General features: G+C 42.5%; 1 protein-coding gene across 1 annotated transcript in view; it reads right to left on the reverse strand.

The window, feature by feature from the left end:
* Positions 1-4,878: 4,878 nt before the first annotated feature.
* Positions 4,879-12,806, reverse strand: part of LOC132390863 (netrin receptor UNC5C-like) — a 355,925-nt gene continuing 347,997 nt past the window's right edge. The window contains exons 16-17 of the mRNA XM_059963405.1: positions 9,974-10,143; positions 4,879-5,973 (exon numbers count right to left, since the gene is read on the reverse strand). Coding sequence (XP_059819388.1) covers positions 5,808-5,973; positions 9,974-10,143 — 336 coding nt within the window. The 3' untranslated portion in view covers positions 4,879-5,807. The remainder of the gene's footprint in view (positions 5,974-9,973; positions 10,144-12,806) is intronic.

Genomic DNA, 12,806 nt, shown 5'->3' on the forward strand with positions numbered 1-12,806 from the left:
GACTTAACTTTCTTATCAGCCTTGTGTGCTTTTGATACTGTGGAGGGATGGTAACCATATTGTGTGAATTCTCTGTACTTTCCTGATTTTTTGCACAAAAATCAACAAAGCTATAAAAGCAGTATATCTTTTCAATATTGGGGATGGCCTGTATTATCAAAAATAAAAGTTGATAAATTTGTCTAAAGATCTTTTAACAATAGAAATGGCCCAATTTTGTGGTTTCCCTGATAACAACCATAATTTGAATAGGAAAGAAGTGAAAAATTCAAACTCAATTTATATGTTACTAGTGCCCAAAAATTAACCATCAGCCAAGCCATTACATGAAATAACATATTAAGAAAAAGTTTTAAAACACAGTGCAGTGTTTTAATCCTTTGCATGTATGCACTGCAAATCAAAAATAATCTGTATTTTGTTAGCGAGAACCTATAATTCTGAGCAATAAGACACAATGAGAATTAATATTGTATAAAAAGTCATACTAAACAAAGCAACATTTAAGTCAGAGAATCAGCCAAAGTTACATAACCTTTAATAGTTTTAGATAGGTTTAGTAGGACACCATAGAACTATGGTGCTTACCCAAGTGATTCAAGTTCCCTACCTCCTGCGAAAACTAATCCACTTACCACCTTTCAGAAATGAAAAATGCAGTTTAATAGGGTTCTTTAATAAGTCTTTTGGAGTCAATAAAACAAATTAGCAGCCCATTTTATATGGTTTGTGAGTGATGTAGCTTGCATTTACATGGCACCTGTCTTAAACAAGAGAAGACAAGAGGTTAAGCAAGTTGAGACTGATGTAAATAGGCTGATTTGCTCATTTATCTCTTGTGGTTTTGTTTGAGGCAAATTGCTTGACAATGTGACGGGTGAAGGGGAGAAAGAAATAAACTGGCTGCTGTGTAGGTCCTGGATATTGAGTTTCAAATGAGGACAAGGCCGTTCTAGCATCTTTATTGACATCTATCACCGAGGAACCTAATCAAAAATGGTTCTTAAAATTTTTGAAAACAAAAGAAATATTAAACTTTGTGAGTGGTTTGGATGCTGAAAAATAATGCTAATAACAATTCTGTCAGTGTTGCCTGCCTTTTTCCTTTTTCCCTATCTGATGCTACTGGATGTAATGGTGTTAACCACAGTCTGCAAACTTCTGAGTCCATCAGAAACAGGCTTGTCCACACCCGGAACCTACCCTCTTCTTTACAAATAGCTGGCAATATGCAAAATTTATTTATGCTTTGTACAGATATGTTTCTACACGAAGAGCATTCAAAAAGAAAATAGACCCTGCACTTGCTTCTATAGACAATTAAATTCATTAAACTGGCTGGTTCTGGAAAGTATTTTCTCTACATTGTTTAAATGATGCTGGTAAGGTCTGAATTTATTACCCATTTATAGCTGCTCTGGATAAGGTAGGGTGAGCTGATTCCTTGAATTATTGTCGTCGTTCTGCTGAAGGCTCTCGACCTCTAGGAGGGTGCGTGAGTATTTAGATCGAGTGACAATGAAGGAACAGCGATGTACTTCCAAGGCAAGAACCGGCACCAGGGTAGTGGTGCTCCCCTGCACATATAAATCTGGTCCTTCTGGGGGGGGGGGGGGTGTGTGTTTGCAGGAGCTCCCAGAGTAATGTGGGTGAGCTTCATGACAAAAGTTCAGTTTGCCACTACTGTGTGCTGATGGTGGAGGGAGGGAGCAGTTGGAGTAGTGTCGAGCCCCTTGAGAGTTTCTTTTAATACACTCAACAAGGCAAGTAGAGAATGTTCCATCGCGTTCGACTTATGACTTGAGGTTGGTGGAAAATCTCTGGGGTGTTGGGAGCTCAGACACTTTTCCAAGGGATTCCTGGCTTTCTAACCTGGGCTTGGAGTTTTTATGCACCTGGTCGCAGGTGGGTGAATATTGAGAATAGTGAAGCTGTTGGAACAGATCATACTCAAACCAGCCCAATAAATAATTTTATCCCTTCCATATCCCATACCCATCCACCTCATGCCCCTGAGTTGCCCCATGGCTTGCATCAGAACATAAGAAACAGAAGTAGGAATAGGCCATTTGAACTCCTCTTTTTGGCTTTGCCATCCAACAAGATCATTAGTGTCACATTCTTCCAGTGAGTCATCGAACCATTGAGTCATACAGTGAGGAAAATAGGTTCTTCAGCCCAACTCATCCATTCCAACCAGCTGGCCCCTTACACCCCAGTTCCCTTAATACCCAAATATCCTTTGATTCCTATCTTATGCATTTTTAGAGACTTGAGCTTCCACAGTCCTCCTGAAAAGAAAATTCTGTAGATTTTCTACCCTATGAGCGAAAAAAATCATCTTATCTCATTTCGCAATACCCTATCCCTTATACTGACTCTGTGACCAGCACTGATTCCAGCAGTCCAGCTAGTGGAAACATTATCCCTGCAAGCACCAGTCCCACTGGAATTTTCAAATGAGATTGTCCTATATTCTTCTATACTCCAAAGGTTATAATCCCAGTCCGCTAAATCTCTCCGCTGCCTTTGGCTGTGGAGGATTCACCCTGTTCTACGGATCAACATATTTTAATCAAGGCTCTTCCAGGTGACACAGTCCCACTACAGATTGGTGTCATCACTCAATGCACTGTCAATTTATTTTTGCCAAATAAGCATATCTCAGGTGGTATAGATAGATGGGAATGTAACCACTTGCAAAGCACATATCATCAAACTTACGACCACTTTCTATTCTGCTGTTATCAGAATCTGAAATGGATCTCTCCATTACTGAAAGATGAACACCTGATCTCCCAACCTATCTCATCATGGCCATTGTAGTTCATTTGTCTACCTGCTCTGGACCTTCTTTATGACTGCAACACTATATTCTGTTTTTCTCTTGACTCCCTCAATGGTATGATCTGTCTGGATGGCACACAAATAAAAACTTAGCACTGTATGTTGTGACAATAGTAAACCATTACGAACACCAGTACCAATATTACAACCAGGGTCTCTTGGCCACAGTTACTTGGTGCAACATTGCAAAATTGTAAAATGTCTACATTTCACGAAGTGAAAATGGCGTCTGAACTTCAAGTGGGAGATTCTGAGACCCCATCCTGCTAAATTCTGGGGGTTGCACCTCAGATCATCCGGTGTCCTTTCAACAGCTTGCTGTTGTAAAGCTTTTTGTCAGTTTTTAAAAATTCACTGATAATCCAAGATACTTAAAAATAGTCTGAACACAATAAAAGATGTTGATTAAAATGAAGTAGGAAAGAGGGCACTTCTCTCCACTTAGTGATTTACTGTCTCAACCAAAGTTAGAGAACATTTTGAAAGAACGTGACCAGAGTATACACAGCAGAGGTAAATCGGGGTGGGGGGACTGGTGAGGGGTGATGGGAAGTTCACTGAGTCCCTGCATTTTTTTTTGTCACACCCTTGGTGAATCTTACAGCAAAGCGGAGATCAAATATACTGATATTAAACTTCATGACGATAGAAACACATAGGGAGGCGAGGTTGGGAACTAGATAGCATATTTTACTGGAGAGGCATCTCTATCCGCTGAAGGTCACTCCAATCTGGTCCTCCATCACCAGCCCCACACAAGGCCCATCTCCACCAATTCTGTTCCTTTCCAGCCATGAACGTGTAACTGACCCTGGAGCCATGATGAAGCGAGCTTCTAATTAAATAACCCCAATATTCAATAGCCCTCTGGGATGACTGGGAGCAAATACATTAGGGGATTGTCCAGAATATTCTGTTCACCGAAAGGTTGGTGAAATTTTCTACTTCTAGAAAAGCAGAGGAAAGATTATATCAGACTTCTGGACAGATCAGTTTGAGAAATCTTCTCAATTCTAACACACAGGGCAATAAATGCACATGATCCTCAGAAATCAAATGGAACAATTTACTTTGATTAGCATTTCCCCAATTGGCCTTAACACAAATTCCATCCATCACCAGAGCACAGCAGGTGCAATGTCTACCATTTGTATAACGCACAGCAAATGCTACAAACAGCAAACCTGAAACTATTAGCAGAAAGAAGGGCACGTGCAACAGATACTAGTCATCATCACCAGCTGTATGTTCCCCTCTCTGTGCAGTATCCTGACGTGAAAATGTATCACCTTACGAGGTTCAGTGTGGTGTAAAGAGGATTTAATCAGTCTAGCATTTTACATTCAGGACCAGTGGAGCCAGATGAGACAAAATCTACACAGTGTAAACCTGATGACACAAGAGACAGCAGATGCCAGAATCTAGATCAATGAATACTCCGTTGGAGGAACTCAGCAGGTCGAGTAACATCTGCGAACTGTCACTGTTTAGGGTTAAAACCCTGCATTAGGAGTTTTGATTGAGGGTTTCGTCTTGAAAGGACAGCAACTCCTTTCCCCCCCACAGATTCTCCCTGACCTGCTAATTCCCTCAATAAATTGTTCATCAGTATTACATTGAATAGATCCTGCCCGTGTGTCTGTTGGTCCACATTTGGAATCTGCTGCAGGGAGGATGATCCCTGTGGAATAGCTGAATTGTGGTAATTTATCTGACTGGTAATCTGTGGACCAGCAACCTAGAGATTTGGGTTCAAGACCCATCTCAGCAGCTGTGGAACTTAAAGAGTTCAGTGATGCTCGTCGGGAAAAAAAAAATCTATTGGCCTTAACTCTGCTGATCCGCACCGTGGGAGCACTATCACGATAACGACTACATCCAGGTTCAAGATACAACTCATTTACCAAGGGCAGTAAATGCAGATCTTGCCCGTGACATCAAGATCCCATGACTGAATTTCAGGAAGTTCCTCCCATAGGGTAATAAAACCTCCAGGATCCAGTGCAAATTACCATCTCAAAAAGCAGAATTTATTCAAAAATATTCTGAATTCACATGAGCATTGAGGCGTTTGATACAAATTAACGATTTACAGTAAAACCTTTATACACATCTTACCACATCTTCTTATAATTCATTCGATTGGAAACACACTGACACACCTCAATATGTCTGCCCCAGGTTTGCTTGAAAGATTTTGCCTCTGGTTAGCACGACAGAGAAGAAATTCAGTGTATGTAGAAAAACAGAAAGGGTTCTTCAAAAAAACACAGCTGAAGGGAATGTTCTGAGCAGAACTTGTGTGAACGTAGACATGTGACATGGTGTTGTGTGTGTGGGTGTGGATATGGAGGTGCGGAGGTGGCAGTATGGGAGTGTGGACTAAGTTAGCTTTTTGTTCCTTGCACCCGTGGTGTGTTGTTCTCCGGGTCTGTCGATCGGTTCCGTTTCTGTCGATGCGCTTTGTGCTTGAACTACAAACAGAGAAAGACATGCCAAGGAGCATCCGGACAATTTTAAGAGTTGCCAGCTCAAGAAGGAAAGCGATCCTCCACCGGGTGTGTGAAAACGTTGCCGAGAACCTCAGCGTAGCCTCAGGAGAGAAGGGAGCAACAACGAGCCGACGCTTCAGACACAGGAAGCAAGTCCGTCTCGTGAAGTGGCAGAAACGGGGACTGCTGGAGAGGTTAGATCCATTCATTTGGATAAAAAATTCAGTTTCCTTAGAAACTATAAAGAAATCTGTACCAGGCTGTGTACAGTCAAGCTGAGATGAAAGCAGCAAGAGGCAGGTTGGGGAGGTGTCAGTCAGACTAGCACAATGTTGAAACCTTGCGTTATCGCACACAATATTAGGATGTATGGTTTCAGTATGGCTGACCAGATGTGGGGCAGACTACTTGTTATCCAATGCTCCCCCTTCAACTAAAGCAGGCTCGCCCCACCCCACTCCTCTGTGCTCAGCGTTTCATCTCCGTGGCCAGGGACATCACCGTCTCGTGTCTTCCCATCTCTTCAAGGGCTGCCGCCAGAGAGCTGAGGTTCCCTTCTGGAAAGTTCTGGGCTTCCCATAGGTCCAGGATGACACCGGTGGGGCTGGATTTGGTTGCAAAGTAGTTCAGGTAACTGGATGGAAAAACAAAGAAAGGGAACAGAAAAGAAGTGTGAGAGAGATACTTGCCACTTTGTAATTGTACACTGTACAACAGACAAGGTTCAGGATAATTAGAATTTGTCACCTGTACTGAGATTGAGGCAAGTTTGTTTTGCTGTTATTTATGCACCCATTTCAAACGTAAGTACATTTTGTGATCTCAGCCTGGTCAATCGTGAAAACAGCCTCCCCTCCACTGACCCTCTCTACACTTCCTATTGCCTCAGAAAAGCCGCCACATTAATGCACCACCTCTCGGATGTTTGGCACGGCATCTGCTTTGTCCAGGGCTGCATGATAGGGCAGAGAGCTGTGGACACAGCCCAGTCTGTCGTGAGAAACAGCTTGCCCTCCTAGAACTCTGTCTACACTTTCTCCCGCCCTGGGAGAGCAGCCAACATAACGAAGGACCCCTACCATTCTCTCTTCTCCTCTCTCTTATTGGGCAGAAGATATAAAATTTTGAGAAACTGTGCCAGTAGGCTCCATGATAGCATCCATCCTGCTGTTATAAGACACTTGAATGGACCTCTTGTATGTTAAAGATGAACTCATAATCTCTCAGTCTCCCTCAGTATGGCTCTTGCACTTTATTTAGCACATAACCACAACACTACAATCTGCACTCTGTTACTGCAATCCCTTTGTACTTCCTCAATCAAGAGAGTCAATGGAGAAATGTTATCGAAGGGAAGTTGTCAACAGTATGCCATACTGCCTATGAGTTTAAAGGTTCAATTCTAATCTCCAGCCTCGAGGCATAGGCTGGCATTCCAGTGCAGCACCGAGGGTAGTGTCCTTTGGGTCAGTTTACATGGGTAGGTGCAACATATCCTATGGCACTGATCTGAGGAAAAAGGAGATGACTTTTTTCTCATAAATTTGGGGACAATACTCATCCTGCAATCAATGCATTGCTTGATGTTGGAACTGCAGTGTGAAAACAACTGGGGAGAAGGGGAGTGTACAAGTAAACAAAATCTTCCCTGGATTTAAATGCAACCTTGCAGCAATCTTCAAGAGCTGGTACCTCAAGAAGGTGGCATCCATCACTCAGCACCCTCACCATCCAGGACATGCCCTCTTCTCATTACTATTATCAGGGAATAGGTACAGGAGCCTGAAGACCTACACTCAGTGATTCAGAAATAGCTTCTTCCCCTCTGCCATGAGATTTCTGAACAGTTCAGAACACAACCTCATTATTCCTTTTTGTTTGCGCTATTTATGTATTTTGCAATTTTTAGTATTTTTTCTCTACTTGCACTGTACTGCTGCTGTAAACATCAGGTCACTGATAATAAATCTGATTCTGGTTCTGATGATTCCTGCTTGATTGAAGGTGGTACCAATCTGCCATCCTGTGGTAGAATCAGTTATTACAGCAGGCAAATCTGGTGTGTAGCCCACATGAGCGTGGAAACATACAGAGAAATGCATCACGTGATGTGCTTGGGCAGCCCACAAGTGCTGCCACACATAGCAGGCCACAATATTCCACAGAACAACTGAAACAACAAAAACAAGACAACTGTTTCCTGCCGTTGTCTGTAAGCAGTTTGGACATTCGCCCCACGATTGACCGGGTATCCTCCCACATTCTAAAGAGATATATAGTCAGGGTTAGTGAGTTGTGGGCAAGCTATGTTGCAAAGTTCAAAGTACATTTAATATCAAAGTATTTTCAGTAAATGTCACAATATATGAAATTCAGTAGATCAAAGAAATACAACAGAATCAATGAAAAACTACACACAAGGAATGACAAGACAAACTGTGCAAATACAAAAAAAAACAAAGAATAACAACGAACAAGTAAATAAATAATACTGAGGACATGAGTTGGCATTGAAAGTGACATGATTTGATGCAGAACAATGCATTTTTTCCCAGGGCTGAAATGGCTAGCACAAGGGGGCACAGTTTTAAGGTGCTTGGAAGTAGGTACCAAGGAGATGTCAGGGGTAAGTTTTTACACAGAGAGTGGTGAATGTGTGGAATGGGCTGCTGGCGATGGTGGTGGAGGCAGATACAATAGGGTCTTTTAAGAGTCTCTTGTATATGAACATAGAGCTTAGAAAAATAGAAGGTTATAGGTAACTATAGGTAATTTCTACCATGTTCAGCACAGTATTCTGGGCCAAAGGGCCTGTATTGTGCTGTAGGTTTTCTATGTTTCTATGTTTAATCCAAGACAGTGAACCACAAGTTATAGACTCAACTGCTAAGGGAACTACTCTCTTCACATTTACCCTATCAAGGCCTCCAAGAAACTTGTGTTTGGTCAAGTCTCATCTCACTCCATGTGATTCATGTGACCTCGTCCAACATTGAATCAAGTTATCAACTTCAAGAAAGTCCTTTGTGAACCTCTGAAAAATTAACTCTCTCTCTAGCTGAGCCATTGCACCGTACAATTGTACACACCAGAGTTGAGGTGACAGAACTTTGCTGGTTAACACGAGAGGGCACAATTTTAAGGTGCTTGGAAGTAGGTACAGAGGAGATGTCAGAGGCAAGTTTTTTACACAGAGAGTGGTGAGTGGTGAGGGCTACGGGTAACCCTAGTTAATTTCTAACTAGGTACATGTACAGCACAGCATTGTGGGCTGTATTGTGCTGTAGGTTTTCTATGTTTTTATTTTCACTGGGCTTCTATATCTTGACTCCATGATATTTCCAACTTGGTTGTCACTTTTGCTGGCTATTGACTCTAGCAAGACAACATGAGCTACGAATCTGAAAATAAACTCTTTCAAAAGAATAAGGACGCACAAGATAATAGCAGGAGGAGGCCACTTGACCTCTCAAGCCTACCCCACCATTCATTAAAATAATGGCTAATTTACCTCAGGCCCCTTCTTTTCCTTGGGCCAGTTAGGCAAGGCAACATCTTGCCAATGAAGCATATCTCAGTGTTTCACTGCAGGAAGCATATCAGCCAACTTACACACAGCAAGATTGTACAAATAGCAACAGCATTGTGATTAAACATCCTAGTGTCATAGAATCATATAGGAAGGAAACAGATCCTCTGGCCCATCGAGTCTGTACTGACCATCAAAGGCACTTTTACAATAATCTAACTTGTAGTCTCCACATTTTCATCAACTCACTCAGAATCTACAAAGCACCTACACGCGAGCTATATTTTACAGTACAGTACAGTAAACTACAAACCTTGAAAAGTTAGTCCTTTTTTTCTCCCTCCACAGTTGCAGCCTGAGAACTTACAGCATTTTCTACTTTCATTTTAACTGACAAACCTTTGGGGTGTGGGGTCATGGTCAGAATGTGCAAACTCCACACAGACAGTGCTGGAGGTCAGGATTGGACCCAGATTGTTGGGTGTGCAGCGACCAAATTCTAAATTGGTAAGCTGTTTTATTAATATCATGTGTACTGGGGTAGATTGAATAATTTTGTTTTGATGCCATCCATTGATCATTTCATCACGTCAGTGCACTAAGGTGGTACAAGTGAAACCAGTAAGAGGATAAAGGATAAAGGCTTACCAAGAATGTGCAGTTCTGGTAGATAATAAGGTGCAATGCCATAACTAGGTAGATTGTGAAGTCAAGAGACCATCTCATTGTACTAAGGGACTGTTCAACAATCTTATAACAGTAGAATAGAAACTGTCCTTGAACTTCATGGTACTAGTTCAGGTTTTTCTACCTACTGCCCAAGGGGAGTGGGCAGAAGACAGAGTGTTTGTGTTCAGAGGGTCTTTGATTATGATTAAGTTTGGTGCTTTTTATGGAATACTCTGCTCATTATGGAGACCATTTGATTAGAAGCAGCTTTAAATCAGGGCAGAGATTGATCATTGCTATTGTTTTCATCACAGCAGTGGCTGCATCTTCAGAGACACTTGATAGGTTGAATTCTATCGTGGCCTACCCAAAGATATGACAGCAAAACAACAGTATAAACCCCTTTTCCTCAACCATCTCTGCCCTGCAGACTTACCCGTCCAGGTTAAGCTTATGTGCCAGCAGCCTCCAGTCATTCCCTCTGTTGTTAGGAGCATCCAGGCTGCTGCAGATCTTTTGTCGGATGGCGAATGGGATCCTGAAGGCACTAGGCCCCACCAGGCAGGTGACACTGGTCTCTGGCTCCACGTCCACTGGCTGCATTTCCTGAGGAAGATAAATTACATTGCATCAGATCCAGTTGCTGCAGTCAATCACCATCAATTCCTGCAGCTGAATTGCACACCTTAAGGTGACCTAATAGAGGTTTATAAAATCATGAGGAATATAGATGAGGTGGATGGTCACAATGTATTTCCTCGGACAGGGGAGCCTATTACTGGAAGGTAATGGTTTAAGATGAGAGGCGAAAATCTAAAGGGGATTTCAGTAAGAGTATTTTCTCACAGAGAATGGTATCATAGAAATGGTTGAAGCAGGTAAAACTAAAATGTTAAAAAAATCATAAAGTGTTGGGATAGAAGATTGTACAGGCCAAATGGGAGTAATGGCCAAAGACATTGGGAGGACTCAGCAGGTCAGGCAGCATCAATGGATGAAAATGGATAGTTAATGCTTTGGGTTGAGACTCTTCATCAGGACTAATTAAGCAGGCAAATGAGATCAGCTTAGGCAAGTATTGTGGTCAGCATGAAGAGTTGGGCCAAGAGAGCCTGCTTCCATATTGTGTAGGTCCATCAGCAGGACTATTAATCCTGTGGTCAGGATTCTCCACCATGAGTTCCAGCATGTCATGAACTGGTATTGCAGTGCTGCTAAGTGACCAATTATTAAGAGAAAGACTCATTCTGAGTACTTGGAAGAGGACTGATGAGATGGCGCCTGTAGATAATTTGGATCCCAGATGGAGACTGATGCAGTTTTGGATGTTGGAGTAAACTAGGGATTGGCAGCCTTTGTCCTGTTTGCCTCCTCCAGCAGCCTTCTCCACCTCTACATTCCTCCCTAGGCTCCATCTGTCTGTGTTTTCTTACCTGTCTCCAATTATCATCCATCTGCCTCTCTCTCCCCTCACCCATCCCCCTTCGATACTACCTGGCTGGATTTGGCTGAGCTTTGCTCTTTTCCTCCTTCTACAAATTATCTACAGGACCCATCTCATCAGTCCTCTTCACTTCCTTATACAGCCTACCTCCCTCTCCAATCTCAGTCCTGATGCAGAGTTTCATTCCAAAATGCTAACAGTTGCTTTCTCCCACCGACGCTGCTCCATCCACTGAGTTCCTCCAGCAGTTTGTTTGTTGAAAACGCAATATCACCCCTCTACAGGCCTTTTTTATCTTGGGCTCCAAATGTCAACACATTCAAAACACACCATGGCAATTTGACCAGCAGGAGATACACACATAATGAGATGATGCAGTGAAATATTTAAGGACGTGCTCAGAAAATCTTTTAAAGATGAACTCTCATCATAATTTGTGTCCAGTAATTTTAATACTTAACTCAATATACTGATATCTCATCTTGGCCTTCAGCTTCTATACCTGAAACTGAACTTGATTTTGGCATGCAATGTTAGACTCTGAATTTACACAGGGGAAATCCATGCCCTGAAACTATGTTGTCTCCACATGAGCTGTCAATCTTCAAGCTGTAATTGGGGCTTCCTGCCAATAGGTGGCCCCATGTAGCAGTTTTGGCCACATTTCTCAGTCAATTGTGCACCATTGCAAATCGCAGTGTCAATATTCATGATGGAAATGTGACAACTGGCCAAACCCACACAGCAGTTTTTAGCACTTCTTTCTCCCAATCATGTGAAAATCTTGCATGTAGGAAAGGCCACTTACAGACATTGCTGTCGGTTTTGCTTAAACCTCCAGTTGATAAAGAAACAGTTGCAGAGTCGTGTCCTCTCTACTGCCCTCCAACCCCACAACCTCAGAGATCTCCATGTCCCACCAACTGCCTTTTTTGGGGTATCTTTGATTCCCAGCTACTCCACCATTGGTTGCCATGGTTTCAGCTGCCTGGGTGCTGAACTCTAGAATTCTCACCCGTTTCCTTTACAACTCACAGGACGTTGCCTGGATTAGAGAACATTAGCTATCAGGAGAGGTTGGGTTGCTTTCTCTGGCATGTCGGAAGCTGAGGGGTGACTCGATAGAAGTATATATAAAATCCTGGGATGCATAAATAGGACAGATAGTCAGGGTCTTTTTTTCTCAGTGTAGAAGTCAAATGTTAGAGGGATGGATTTAAGACAAGAGGGGTGAACGTTAAAGGAGAAGGGTGAGGCAAGTTGTTCTGTTTACACACAGTGTGTGGTGGGTGCCCGGAACATGGGCCCAGGGAAATTCTAGAAGCAAAAAATTATAGTAATGCTTGAGAGACATGTACAGTAGATAGACACATGACCAGGCAGGAAATAGTGGGATATTGACCATATGCAGGCAGATGGGATTACTTTAGACTGGCACAGTGATCGACACAGACATGGTGGTCTGAAGGGACAGTTCCTGTGCTCTACCACATCTCTTATTCTTTCTCCTCTTTCAACTTGCCAAAACCCACAATTTTTTGAGTCAACGTCTTTTTATGACTGAAGAGTCAAATTATTTTTGAGTGGCTTCAATGTACAAACAGAGTTAAGAACCTTACAGATAAAATCTGATCAGCTCTAGATGTTGGAAAGTAACTTAGCACAGGCTAATGCAATTGGAGAGAGGAAGTGCTCTGGAAGGTGGAGGGGGCAGGGATGGGACGGGGAGAAGATGGCGACCCAAAGGAGCATGCTAGCACCTTCACTTCCATAGAAAGCTAAGGGAATTTGGCATATCACTATGAGCCTTATCAATTTTAACCAA

The sequence above is a fragment of the Hypanus sabinus genome, chromosome 3, assembly GCF_030144855.1.
Source record: "Hypanus sabinus isolate sHypSab1 chromosome 3, sHypSab1.hap1, whole genome shotgun sequence".
In the NCBI taxonomy this organism is placed as follows: domain Eukaryota; kingdom Metazoa; phylum Chordata; class Chondrichthyes; order Myliobatiformes; family Dasyatidae; genus Hypanus; species Hypanus sabinus.